The sequence below is a fragment of the Pyrus communis genome, chromosome 14 (assembly GCF_963583255.1).
Source record: "Pyrus communis chromosome 14, drPyrComm1.1, whole genome shotgun sequence".
Taxonomy (NCBI): domain Eukaryota; kingdom Viridiplantae; phylum Streptophyta; class Magnoliopsida; order Rosales; family Rosaceae; genus Pyrus; species Pyrus communis.
In genome coordinates, this window is record NC_084816.1 from 3581160 (window position 1) to 3594607 (window position 13448).

Below are 13448 nucleotides of genomic sequence, written 5' to 3' on the forward strand. Positions count from 1 at the left end.
TCCAATGGGCCGCGCAGAAATTTTAACGAAAAACTTTCGATACTATTTATTTTAATGAAAAATCATATTTTTACATTAAAATATCACTTTACTATTTATTTTATTATTTTTGTTAAAATTCAAAAATTTTAAACTATTTTCATTAATTTTTCTTATAAAAAACAGACACGAGGCGTAATATGAGTCATTAAAAACAAACAAAAAGAGTCAACAAAAATCCGAAAATAAAATTCATATCATTGTTTTTTCTATTTTCCATTTTTTGTTTCCAAATTTTCACAAGAATTAAACGAAGAACACATGCTGGTGATGCCCGCCATCAATGCCACACTCGATTCTTGCAATCTCAGTGATTAGTGTTTGAGTGATTTGATTTGGTCGTCGTTCGTCGATTCCACCTTTCGAGTCTTCGTTTCCGTACGGTGACTCTCTCTCTATCTCTCTCGTTTTCTCTGTTGGTTTGGTGTTTCTTAGGAAGAAGCAGATCTATGGTTTCGTAATCGAAAATTGGAGCCAGTGTAGGTGGCTTTTTGGTAATTTTGCGTGTTTTCCATTTTTGTTGTGTTGCAGGTTTGAGCTGCTCTGCGCCTGAAAAAATCTGATATTTCGGATGATGAGGTGGGAATTTTGAATGTGGGCATTTATGGAATATGTTGTTTTGTGAGTTGTACTGGAAATTGATTGAAACTGGTTGAATTTTTCTGTGTGGGGTTTGCTAGATCCGTATAAAGGTTGGGGCTTTGAATTCAGGGAAAGAGTGCAATAGACGGTGGAAAATGGGAGAGAGCCAGAAGTTCCGGCTGGGAACCATTGGGGCTCTGAGTTTGTCGGTGGTGTCGTCTGTGTCGATCGTGATTTGCAACAAGGCGCTTATTAGCACACTTGGTTTCACTTTTGGTGAGTAATGCACCTGTTTGATATGAAATTTGGCATATGTATGTATTGGTTTTCTGCTTTGTTTCGGTGGTTGGAATTCTTTAATTTGGTTGCTTAAATACATATACTGTTGGAAAAGAATTTGCTCTAGTCAATTTGGCTGGTGCGTCTTAAAAGCTTGAATGTGGTTACTTTGACGGAAACCGACGGGATGGTTGGTCATGATTCATGAATCTGGAAAAAAAATGTTGATGTTTTGAGAATTCTCATGTGTATTCTCTAAGGCGATTCATTTAAAAAGCCATAATGTGTTACAAAGATTGCTTAGCTCACTTGCTTTTGTTTCTTGTAATTATGTAGTTTCTTTTACTTAACATCATGCTAATGAGCATGATATTGTACTAACGCCTTGTCAATGTCATTTAATGTACTAAATCACAATATGGGTTATGCAGCCACAACTTTGACAAGCTGGCATCTTCTGGTCACATTTTGTTCGCTTCATGTAGCGTTATGGATGAAATTTTTTGAACACAAACCTTTTGATGCTCGTTCTGTAATGGGATTTGGAATTCTTAATGGAATCTCTATTGGCCTTCTGAATCTTAGCTTGGGTTTCAATTCCGTTGGTTTTTACCAGGTAAATTTTTTGTTAGTTCCTGCCTCCCTCTACTTGAGATATCATGCATTTTTAGTGTTGTACCATGATCCCATTCATGCTTTGATTGTTTACTTCTTTAGCTAATGTTAGTACATTTTCATTCAAAATCTATCAAGTTACTGTTTCAGCATTTTAAAATTTTCATGTAAATTATTGATTTCTGTAGATTTTTTTCCCCTTAATTTTCTATTTCAGATGACAAAACTGGCAATCATCCCCTGTACTGTTTTTCTGGAAACCCTTTTCTTTAAGAAGAAATTCAGGTCAGTATTTATCGTAGATCAATCTGTAGTGGATGAATTTGTTGTAGTTCATTCTAGTTTGAACTAAACCGTGCATGGTTTCTACCTAGGATGTTATATTTGCTTCACTATTTACTTGTGTGGTTAAATTTAGTTTCGATGTACCATTTCATTGAATTTTCAAGTTATACAACCGCATACTGGATCTGATATGCTTACCTTATAATAGTCGAAGTGTGCAGTTTTCACTCTCCATCCTTCTTTTGGGAGTTGGGGTTGCAACAGTGACGGATCTTCAGCTCAATGCTCTGGGTTCCTTTTTGTCCCTGCTGGCAGTTCTAACAACTTGTGTTGCTCAGATTGTATCCTAAATAGAACTGAGTTTTTATTTCATGCATTATCACATGTTTAATGTTTAAAAAAAATCGCTTTTGATAAGAAAAGCGAGCAAATCAAAGAGAAAAGATCTGCATTCTTTACTAATTACCATATGGCATTAAGAAAGCATGCATTGTTTTAGACCTTAACAGCTATTTCAGATGACCAATACGATCCAGAAGAAGTTCAAAGTTTCATCAACCCAACTTCTGTACCAGTCTTGCCCCTATCAGGCAATAACGTTGTTTGTCATTGGTCCATTTCTAGATGGATTTTTAACTAATCAAAATGTTTTTGCTTTTGCTTATACCCCTCAAGTGCTGGTGAGTATTCAATATTTCCCAAGCGCTGCCTTCCCCAACCCCTTTCCAACATTTCTCTCTGTGATATCCTTTATTTTTTGTAACCGTGATGTTGTCTATGTTGCAGTTCTTCATTGTTCTGTCCTGCTTGATATCTGTCTCTGTAAACTTCAGTACATTTTTGGTTATTGGAAGGACGTCTGCAGTAACCTATCAGGTCCTTGGACATCTGAAAACATGCCTTGTTTTGGCGTTTGGCTACATTCTACTTCGCGATCCATTTAGCTGGCGCAACATTTTGGGGATATTGATAGCTATTGTCGGAATGGTGCTGTATTCTTATTATTGCACTCTCGAGACCCAGCGGAAGGCTAATGAAGTATCCCAACAGTTACCCCAGGTACTTCCCAATTTTTTCTTATCTCATTCTCATGTTTCTTTATGTAATTCCCACTTGGTGCCGATTAATTTGCTAATACTTCTTATCCGCCACATGGTTGCAGACGAGAGAAAGCGAAGGTGATCCTTTATTAGGTGTGGAAAATGGAAGTGGGATGCTAGGGGACGATCTGAAAATTCCTGTATGGAAGAACAAGGACCTGCAAGCTTAAAAGCCTTTGCAATCTCTGAGTTCATTTGTGATAGATCAAATTTAGTGGGGGCAAAAACTGTTCAGGCAATGAAGATGTTGCCGGCGAGGGGTTTCCATCTGGGGAGTCTATGGGTTTATGATTTCCAGTGTAGTAGTAAGCTTCAGAGTAAAAGAAATGTCTCTTTTTTCTTATTTTATATAGCAGTTTTGGTAATTAATTTTGTCGAAATCGGGTTTGGCAAATCGGATTTATAGTGAAAATTTTCTGTTGTACCCACCAAATACTAAAAAGTATTCATAAGTGCTATTTTAGTGAAGACAGTGAAAACATTTTATTTGCAAAACAAGGTTAAGATTGCGTAAAATAAACATTTTCTCTCGATTCTCATAAAACGATGAGCTTTGTTGGTTTGAGCTCACCCTTTTTAGCGAAGACAATGAAAATGCTAAACCGCCATTTGGTCTGCAGACGTAGTGAATTTGATTCGGACATGTAGTGGGAGATAAAATTTGACGTGGCACTATGCAATTGCTACATGTGAGGCATCGTTTATTTCCCTAGAACATATTGTCAGCGCAAGACGTTTAATTATTATACAAAATGGTTCCTGAGTTTTCTATGAACAATATAAATGGTTTTTGAGATTGAAAATCAATAGAAATGGTCTCTAAAATTGTTCACCATCCATGATTTTGGTCATTCCGTTAAAAGCTGTTTTGGGTAATTTTCAAAGCTTTGTAACTCAATCATTTTTAACTAAATTCGATCCATAATATATCAAAATGAAGATAGGAAAGTGTAGAATAAGATTATACCTATTTGGAAGCCCAATGGTTGCCGGAGATGATCGGAAAATAGCCTAAAAGGTGATTGGTTTGTGGGAAAACCAAATTCGACCCATAATATATATCAAAATGAAGATAAGAAAGTGTAGAATAAGATTATACCTATTTAGAAGCCCAATGTTTGCATGGTCGAAAAATAGCATGAAAGGTGACTAGTCCGCGGGAAAACTAAAAAAACTACCCGGAAACTGGATGAACTTTAAACGTTCATAACTTCTTCAATACTCAATAAAATCGAGTGATTCAAAAACAAAAATAATACTTCTTGATGAGACGAAGATAATGGTACCTTTTTCAAAGGCTAACTCGACATGGTTTGGTCGGACAACAGCTCGAAAGTGGCTAACCATTTTCGAGTTAAGCCAATTTTGAGCAATTTTCTGGGCAAACCACAGTGAGTTAGCAGTAAAGAAAGATACCATCGAGAAGTATGATTTTCATTTTTGAATCACTCGATTTCGTTGAGTATTGAGGAAATTATGAACGTTTAAAGTTTACCCAGTTTCCAGCGAGTTTTCCAATTTTTCCGCGGACCAGTCACCTTTCAGGCTATTTTCCAGCCATATCTGGCAATCATTGGGCTTCCACATAGGTATAATCTTGTACTACATTTTCTTATCTTCATCTTGATATATTATGAGTCGAATTTGGTTAAGAATCGATTGAGTTACGAAGCTTTGAAAATTGCCCAAAGAGTTTTTAACAGAATGACCAAAATTATGGATGATAGACAATATCAGTGACCATTTCTATTGATTTTCAATCTCAAGAACCATTTCCATTGATTATGCAAATTTCAGAGACCATTTGGTATCATAACATGAACCAAAGTTGAAAATAAGTGAAAATAAGTGAAACTATAGGGACCCAAAATGTAATTTGGCGTTTTATTGTACGTTATAAAATGCAGGCGTGCCACGATATCCAGCTTACGTGTCCCACAAGTTTCTCCGGTTATAAGGCTCCGCGACATTTGCCGATTGAGAACAGACCGGAGGAGTGCGAGAGTGAGAAAAGGCGGTGAGAGCTCTGAGCAGGAAATCCCTAACGGGGCTAACTCTGAGCAACAACAGCGGAGGGTTAGGGTTAGGGCTTGTCGCGGTCCGCTGATTGAAGACCTTCACGTTGCCGGACCTGCCCTACGACTATGGGGCACTGGAGCCCCACATTAGCGGAGAGATCATGGAGCTCCATCACCAGAAGCACCACAAGACCTACGTCACCAACTTCAACAACGCCCTCGAGAACCTCCATCAGGGCATGAACAAAGGGCAGCCATCCACCGTCGTGGGGTTACAGAGCGCCATCAAATTCAACGGCGCGGAGGTTCGCTTTTAGTTTGCTACCTTGCACTTGATTTTGATTTTAGGCTAAAGTTGAGTTTGGTTCTTTTAGTTTTGGCGAAGTTCCACTATTCACCATGTAGTTTCAACAATGTAGTTTACTAATTGTTGCAATTCGAGGACTTACGTAATAATTTGCTCATGAGAGCTATGCGTGTGGTGTTTTTACACCTCAAGAAAATCCAAATTACCGTCACATGTGTGGCTCTCTAATTATGCCGAAAAATGAACAAAATTAAGCTAATGTTATTGAATTGCAACAATTAGCAAACTGAAATCTTGACAAGTTACGAATGAAGTTGAGGTTATATTTTAAGAATTAATATGCATTATGGGGAGTAGTCAACTCTTAATATAAGCACATACAAAGTCTCATAATTCCTGGACGTGCGATTCACATTCTCGTCTGAACTATATGGATTAAGGTGGAACTTTCGCTAAAACTAGATGGACTGAAATCGTGATTTGGCCTTCAATTTATTTGTTTATTAATTAATAATGTATATTTGAATGTGGAAGGTCATATAAACCACTCTATTTTCTGGAAAAATCTTACCCCTGTTCAAGTACGTTCATACTTTATTTTAAATCGTGGTTTGGAATTAGTTTGTTGGGCTTTTCTTTTCCATCTAGAAATTGGTTAATAAAATGTAATGTGCAGGAAGGAGATGGGGAGCCTCCAACGGGTTCGTTAGCATCCGAAATTGACGATCGGTTTGGTTCTTTAGGTTCGCTGATTCATAAAGTGAATGCAGAAGGTGCTGCTTTGCAAGGTTCCGGCTGGGTGGTAGGTGTTTTGCCTACTTCTTAGCTTTGCTATTTGTTCCATTCAATTCTTTAGGATGGATTTCGCCAAAACGAATAGACTCAAGTATTGAGAGTTAACGCTTCTTTTTTTTCAATTTTGATAGTGGCTTGCTCTCGACAAAGATCAGAAGAAGCTTTCTATCGAAACCACATTCAATCAGTTGCGGTGTTCGAGTCTTTGCTATTGACAATTTGGATTTATGGATTTGGAGATGTCACGGGCTGCCGTTCAGTTTTAGATCTATTTGCTTTTTGCAAACTCCTCAGCTCATTAATATCGGTAATTCAGAGGGTACTTTTACGGCGTGATTGAGTTGAGTTTGTAAAATACACGCATTTGCTTCTCTTATTGGTAAACTTGTATTCCATTTTTCTGGCTGCGCTGTGTATTATGTTGCCTGACGTAAACTTAATGCAGGATCCGCTTGTTACTAAAGGAGCAAGTTATGTACCTTTGCTGGGGATAGATGTGTGGGAGCATGCTTACTACTTGCAGGTAAATTTGCTGCGTTCGGTATTATGTTTTTTATACCCGCGATAGTCTGATATGGCCGTTTCATGACTAGTAGACAATGAACAAATCTGCTTGATTTCATAAAAAATTTCGGACTTCCGCTTTGTTCCAATATGTGCTGAGCTATTTCGACCTTTAGCCATCTTACTTGATTCTTCATCATGGGATATACCTTGAAGTCTTGAATTATTGACGTTTGTGCAGTACAAAAATGCGAGGCCAGACTATCTGAAGAACGTATGGAACGTTATTAACTGGAAATACGCAAGTGAAGTGTACAAGGAAGTTTGTCCTTGAGGGCTAAAGCCATTTTCCTGGTAAGTTTTTAGGTTGAGTTTGTCCACTTTGTGCAGGAATAAGATGCATCCGTTGATGGGATTCCGAAACTTGTACCGAGACATCCTGTCTTTTCGACGATGCATAATTGCATAGTGTATCAGCTTTTGTGTAACTCGTTTATTTGAGGATCTCCTTTCCTCTTGTGTATTCCGACTTATGATTACTTAAGTTGACGATGGTGAAGCATGTAGCTCCTTTTTGTAAATCCTCTTTTTTTTTTCTGGATTTCTAGTGATGGCAGCACATTGATCATTGACTAACCTGCGGTGCCCTGGCGGTTTGTTTTATTGCTCATTTTCAAACAGAGATGATTTTCACACGCGTTTTTCTTTTTCCTACACACCATCATTTATTTATGATCATTGAATTGAATAAATCAAAAGTTAGTCGATACAAACAAACAAGAGTGTGCATAACAAGAAAACAACTGAATCCAAATCTGCAAGCAAAAAAGTCTCTCTATGAATAAGGCAAAAGAAATCTTTTGAAAAGAACCAGTAAGGTAGACAAATTGAAGTTTGCAAGGATTGAACCATTCACAAATAGCACTATTATGAAACCAATATATTCAAATGACAATACTATCAGTGTATCAAAAACGACAATAGGTTAATAAAATTGATATCCACATAACATACATAACATCGAAATGATATCAATATTGATATAATGAAATTGTTTGTTACAGTAATTTACAATTAAATTGTAACAAAAATCTTTGATTTGTATCAGTTTAGTTTTCATTCTTGAACTTTATTAATAATTTTTCTCGTCGTTGAAATCATCCTTAAAATATATTGTGTCCTATTCACGTAACCTAGTACATGTAACCAAAATTCCTTATGAATTGAGTAAACGTAGTTTTGATCGATTGTTTTTTTTAGGGGGAAAAAAAAAATGAGGGAGAGACAATGAACAGATTTTAGCGGGCCCGCCCCGAATGGATCATAAGACCCCGCAAAACCCTAGTAAAAGAAGCGCACCCATATATATCCTCCAACCTTAAGAGGCCGCCGAAGCGTTTGGCAGCAGCAGAAGAAGCAGCTCAGATACAGACGGCGGCTTAGGGTTTCACTTCCCTGTAGGCAAATCAGCAAACATGGTAATTCTTCTCTACCTCATATCTCCATCCCCGAATTACACGATTAACGACTAATATTTTACTTAATTCAGTTTGGAAATCTCAACCTCTCTCTGTTTGCAGACTTTCAAGAGAAGAAACGGCGGCCGGAACAAGCACGGCCGTGGCCACGTGAAGTTCATCCGCTGCTCCAACTGCGGAAAATGCTGCCCCAAGGTGTGCTTTTACCTAATTATCCTTTTTTTTTTGTATTTTTATTAAAGTTTAAATCTTTATAGTGAAAGATTCTAAGTGGGCTCTGGGTGTTGAATTAGTTTTTGGATTTTTTTTAAGTGGGTTCTGGTTTTGAATTAGTATTAGTTTTAGGATTAATTTATTGGGTCTGTGTTAAAAAGGACAAAGCTATCAAGAGGTTTGTGGTGAGGAACATTGTTGAGCAGGCTGCAGTTAGGGATGTTCAGGAGGCTTGTGTTTACGATGGTAATTTTTCTTTCCCTTTCTGTTTAATACAGTAAAAATATTCTTCGTTTTGTTTTTGGTGTTATTTTTGTTTTTGGTTTTGATGATTGTGCTGATAATGTTTTTCGCTGTTAGTTTTGTATTTGTTTTGATGATTGTACTGATAATGTTTTACTGGGAATGCTGTTTGATTTGAAGGTTACACCCTTCCTAAGCTGTATGCTAAGATGCAATACTGCGTTTCTTGCGCCATCCACTCCCACGTTGTGAGGGTTCGGTCTCGCGAGAATAGGAGGAACCGTGAGCCCCCTCAGCGTTTCAGGCGCAGGGTATGCTCAAAATTTCATTGCTATGTATCTCTATCTCTTATTTTGTTTTAGTTTATGCCTCTGTGCAATTTGGTTTACGGTTCAGTGTGAGATATACTTTCATTTAAATTGTGTGTTGTGTTTGTTCAATACTTGCGTTTTTGGGGATTTTGTGCCTGAAATTAATACATTATACATTCTACATTCCCCCTACGTGGATTAGTGTCCATTTTGTACAAACTTAACAAGTTTAAGAGCAAAGGAGGTAATGCCATCTTGAATTTTCTTAAAAGAGGTTCAAAAGCACCCAACTGCAAGGATGTTATCTCTTTTGCCTTTAGGACATGCATATTTGGTAGCTAAGCTTTGGACTTATTATTTGGTTAAATGATCGTCGTACTTCCATTATTAGTGACATTGAGGAGCTTGAAAACGCATGCTAAAAAATTTTGGGTTTAACTTCAAATTTATATCTGCTATCATAGTATTATTTCATTAACATATTTACTGGCAGGGAGTTTCTCATGCTAAGGTATAAATGCTTTTGTATCCAGCTGTTGCTTTCTTCCTTAATTTAAGGTTTTTTATTTGCTAATATTAGGATAAATTTTGAAGGGCAGTACTTATAAATGCACGTTGCTTCCTATCTGTCTAGTTCAGCTACATCCCCTCTCCCGAATGTTAGCCTTTTACTAGCCTTTTACTTTTTTTAATTATATAGTTCCTACTCGGAAGCAACATTTGATGTAATTGGTTATGTGAGACTATAGTATGGAACCTTTTCCCCAATAATGTTGTTATGTGGCCTAGGGAATGCTGGGGATGCTGGAGTGTTAGAAAGTTAACTGTATTATGTCTTCATCACATTTGGCTGTAATTTTTTATTTAGTACATTTGCTTTCATCATTCATTTTCTTTTACTAAACCTTTCAATTTTGATTTATGCATTTCAGGAGGATACACCTAGGCCCGGTGCGCCTGGTGCTCCTGGTCAGGGTCCACGCCCTGTTGGAGCTGGAGCGCCAGCTGCTCGTCCATGAAAAGGCATCGCATCAGCTGCTTGATTGCTTTGAGGATGTGCATTGAGTCTTTTAATTTTGGCTGCTACCTTACTTTATTTCCATTTTATCTTTGAATGTTTCTTCTTTGACGCCGTTGTTACTTATGTGTACTATCGTAGTACTTTAGTCTTATATGTCATACTATCATGTTGTGGGAAGTTATTTGCAAAAGGTAGCAGGAGATTCAAAACCAGAGATCATTTTCGTGTGTTAATTTTCATCCAGTGTTGGTTTTCACTAGATTTTTATTTTCGAAGATTTTGGTACTCTAGATTTTAGGCTAAATTGTAGCCATGATCCTTGAACGATGTTATGAGTTTAGTTTTGGTCCGTGAGCTCTAATAATAGAATAGTTGCTCTCATCCTCGCATTATGTCTCGTGTTGCACTAGTGGTACTTTTCGTTATCTCTGATCGGTAAAGTAGGATCCAAGTGTTGAAATCAGTTGTTTTTCTTGATTTCTCCTTATTGCCAGTTTGTTGCTAAGCATTCAACCCAAATTTGTTGAGTCGTGCCACCACGTAGTGATGTAGTTTATACTAGGACACTACTTGATGAACACCGTTACGTGGTAATGTTGTGTTGTGATCAGTTACTTAACGGATTTAGGGTAAAATGTTAACAAAGGGTTCATCGTTAAGGTTCATATTTCATGAACACCGCCACGTGGTAATGTGGTGTTAACAGTCAAATACTTTATTGATGTAGGTTAAAACAATGGACAAGGATTGTCTGCCCTCTCACTTCTGATGCTCTTCCGTACCTTTCTGTTACGTCAACATTTTATATTACTATTCATTTTTGTCTTATTATCTGTATAAAAAAATAATATAAAATGTTGACATGACTTAACCGTGACCACACAAAACAGGAAAGCATGGGAGGGCACCGGAAGTGGGAAGGCAGACAATACTTGTCCTAAAACAATAACAAAAGGTTAGGCGTGTTATAATTGAGTAATCCAGTAGGGTTTGAATTTCTGTAAGGCATTGGTTTTCCATCCTAAAGGAGATAAGGACTAAAGGTGAACAAGTCCACGGAGAAAGAGATGGATGGTTTGGCGGGCGTAGGAATTGGCTGGATGGCAGGTCGAATACAGTAGACAACTAGACGTGTTGTTGTTGTTGCGTCACTAATCGGGTAAGATATGAGGTTTCATATGTCAAAAGTCATCTGAATATTCAAAGAAACCATGTGCACTGCCATCCAAATCCACACACTACACAATCATGCCATTTTGTGGGATACATTATCGTAAAAATTTGAATGTTCAACTACGTCATCTCTGTAAGACATCTTTCAACCTCGCTAGTTGTAATAGTTGTCTTAGTCAGCAATCTTAACGAAATCTTTCTTTGCTCATAAATCCAGCTTGGTGCCATACTTTCTTCGACAGACTCTGTTTGTTTTATTTATTTTTGCTGAGTACTGCCATGTAATTACACATTTCCGAACTTTATTTTGTTTTAAATGGGAATTACTAGTGAAATCACGGTTATTCACTTTTTTGGGATTCGGAGGAGGCTAGTTGGGAATTTCATCTTACACGTGGTCACGATTAAGCTGATTCACAACTTGCAAAGTATCGAACAAATTACCTCCCCCTTTTTTGAACACATTTTCCAGTTGGGATATTGTTATTATTGTGTAATAAATATGGCACAGAGCAAGACCATAAGTAAAATGAACAATTTTTAGGATTTAATTGATAGTGTAATGTGTGATTTCATATTTAGGCTCAATGCACTCTATTCCCAACAATTAAGACATGAACCTAATAATATACCCTTCATTTCGTCACAAAAAACAGTGAATGTTTTTATATTTATTAATTACGACATTATTTAATAAAGCGTTAAATTTGGGAGGCAGGTTCTCTGCCCTTCCACTTCCCGTGCCCTTCTGTTTGTGTGGTTACGGTTAAGCCACGTCAGCATTTTATATTACTATTCATTTTTGTCTTATTATCTCTATAAAAAAAACAATATAAAATATTGACGTGACTTAACCGTTACCACACAAACAGGAGGACATGGAAAGTGAGAAGGTTGAAAATCTGCCTCCTTAAATTTGACCGTTCTTTCTTTTATGCATGTAGCTGGTACATATCAGTCATACATACATCAGTAACAACAATAATTCACCCATATGAAAAAGTAAATCGAGGTCAAGCATAAAAATAACATGTACAACTAAGCAAAGGGCAGGTCGTATCTGCATCAGTAATCGATTCATTCATGTACATTAAAAAATAAATCGAATTTAGACACACAATAACTTGTATTATTAAGTAAAGAATCAATCGTATCTACATTAATGATTGACAATTGTTCATATGCATAAAAAAATAAATCAAATTCACACACAAAGAACAAAAAAAAACGTATTCCCAAGGATCTTCCAGCGGAAAAAAAAAGGACAAAGAATGCGAAATTAGGAAATAAATATTTCATACACTTACGGTATGAAATATGGACAAGGATCCCCAATGTCTGAAAAAAGCAGGCGGCACGAAACAACGTCGTTCGTCTGCATCAGCGCGGTGTTGTGGTGTCTGCCAGGCGTGTCTGCCAGGCGTAAGCATTGCCGCGGTCACTGTTCTAAAAATTTCCTTCTAGATCCATTTTAGACGGTTGATCACTGTTTCGATTAATTTATAATAAAATTATATATATTTTAAGCATAAACATACATTTATTTACACGAAATATAATAAATTTAATTAAATCCGCCTAATTCCCTTAGACGTCCGTTAAAATCCGCCTAACCATTTAGGCGCTAAACCCCAACCCATTACCGAACTAGCGCCTAACATCTTTTAAAACCTTGGCTGCGACATGTTGTGCTTCCTCCTTGACAAGCTGATGCGTCGTCGTTTCATGGCGGCCTTGCGCTTGCATGGCGTCGCGTCGCTTTCCGGCAGACCTGTGTTGTTGTGTACTCGTGTGGCCCACCAACTGAAAACTCCCAAAAAAACAATTTAACGTTAAATTTTCACTATTAGTCCTCGTACTTTAGTTATATTTTTATCTGCTCCTATAGTTTTTCTTACATTTTCATCCTTATGATTTTATTATGAACAGTGACGTTGTTCGAATTCTTCAAACATGAATGTAGCTAAAGCTAGGCCTAAAGGGGACACCCCCTCTACAACGAAGTTCATTTTTCAATCATTTCAAGCACGTGCGAAATTTTTTTCAATCCACCCTAAAAATATTTAGCTCCATCCTATCGCCTAGTTGAATTTTTCAAACGAGAAGTATCTATAGTTTTTTGAGAGAATCGACAATAAATTTATAATGAAAAAGGATTACAACTGTAAAAAAAAAAAAAAAAAAATTGACTCTGATTATAGAGAATTAGGCGAGCAAAAAATACACATCAAGATCCGACATGCAATTGCACAAACAACCTACGCCTTTTTCTTGCTCAAGAGTCAGAGCAATTAGATGGAGAGGTTCCCATAAGTAAATGGAAACAAAACGAAGCTCTAGGGATACAAATGTTAAGTACAGAAAATACATGAATGAAATTGAAAATATTACAAGGACCATTCGTGCAATTTAACTTAATAATAAAATAACAAAAAATAAAAATTTAAGAAAGAAACAAAAGGGGAGAGAGAGAGAGAGAGAGAGA

General features: G+C 37.0%; 3 protein-coding genes across 4 annotated transcripts; all 3 read left to right on the forward strand.

The window, feature by feature from the left end:
• Positions 1–224: 224 nt before the first annotated feature.
• On the forward strand, positions 225–3349 carry LOC137715752 (UDP-xylose transporter 3). Of its 2 annotated transcripts, none has more exons than XM_068455094.1 (9): positions 225–422; positions 571–618; positions 720–897; positions 1332–1516; positions 1733–1800; positions 2009–2141; positions 2319–2480; positions 2587–2859; positions 2963–3349. In XM_068455094.1, exons 3-9 carry the CDS (start codon positions 777–779, stop codon positions 3068–3070), a joined length of 1050 nt encoding a protein of 349 aa, XP_068311195.1. In that variant the 5' UTR covers positions 225–422; positions 571–618; positions 720–776; the 3' UTR covers positions 3071–3349. The 2 variants fall into 2 exon arrangements, with proteins under 2 accessions (XP_068311195.1, XP_068311194.1); XM_068455093.1 differs by having other exon boundaries at positions 225–417.
• Positions 3350–5079: 1730 nt separating this feature from the next.
• Positions 5080–6858, forward strand: LOC137715665 (superoxide dismutase [Mn], mitochondrial-like). The gene is made up of 5 exons (XM_068455002.1): positions 5080–5223; positions 5902–6013; positions 6152–6327; positions 6466–6543; positions 6766–6858. The coding sequence occupies exons 1-5, from the start codon at positions 5080–5082 to the stop codon at positions 6856–6858; spliced, it is 603 nt and encodes a 200-aa protein (XP_068311103.1).
• A 1003-nt stretch (positions 6859–7861) lies between these two features.
• On the forward strand, positions 7862–10171 carry LOC137715036 (small ribosomal subunit protein eS26x-like). Its single transcript, XM_068454249.1, has 5 exons — positions 7862–8002; positions 8105–8197; positions 8377–8461; positions 8639–8769; positions 9702–10171. Exons 1-5 carry the CDS (start codon positions 8000–8002, stop codon positions 9786–9788), a joined length of 399 nt encoding a protein of 132 aa, XP_068310350.1. The 5' UTR covers positions 7862–7999; the 3' UTR covers positions 9789–10171.
• The last annotated feature ends 3277 nt before the right edge of the window (positions 10172–13448 follow it).

Bases quoted from the DNA above. Each gene is read 5' to 3' on its own strand.
- LOC137715752 (XM_068455094.1), top strand. From the start codon at position 777: ATGGGAGAGAGCCAGAAGTTCCGGCTGGGAACCATTGGGGCTCTGAGT. The intron at 1,517-1,732 runs GTAAATTTTTTG...TTTCTATTTCAG, and splicing joins ATTCCGTTGGTTTTTACCAG to ATGACAAAACTGGCAATCAT. The intron at 2,860-2,962 runs GTACTTCCCAAT...ACATGGTTGCAG, and splicing joins TATCCCAACAGTTACCCCAG to ACGAGAGAAAGCGAAGGTGA.
- LOC137715665 (XM_068455002.1), top strand. From the start codon at position 5,080: ATGGAGCTCCATCACCAGAAGCACCACAAGACCTACGTCACCAACTTC. The intron at 5,224-5,901 runs GTTCGCTTTTAG...TGTAATGTGCAG, and splicing joins TCAAATTCAACGGCGCGGAG to GAAGGAGATGGGGAGCCTCC. The intron at 6,544-6,765 runs GTAAATTTGCTG...ACGTTTGTGCAG, and splicing joins AGCATGCTTACTACTTGCAG to TACAAAAATGCGAGGCCAGA.
- LOC137715036 (XM_068454249.1), top strand. The intron at 8,462-8,638 runs GTAATTTTTCTT...TTTGATTTGAAG, and splicing joins GGAGGCTTGTGTTTACGATG to GTTACACCCTTCCTAAGCTG. The intron at 8,770-9,701 runs GTATGCTCAAAA...TATGCATTTCAG, and splicing joins CTCAGCGTTTCAGGCGCAGG to GAGGATACACCTAGGCCCGG.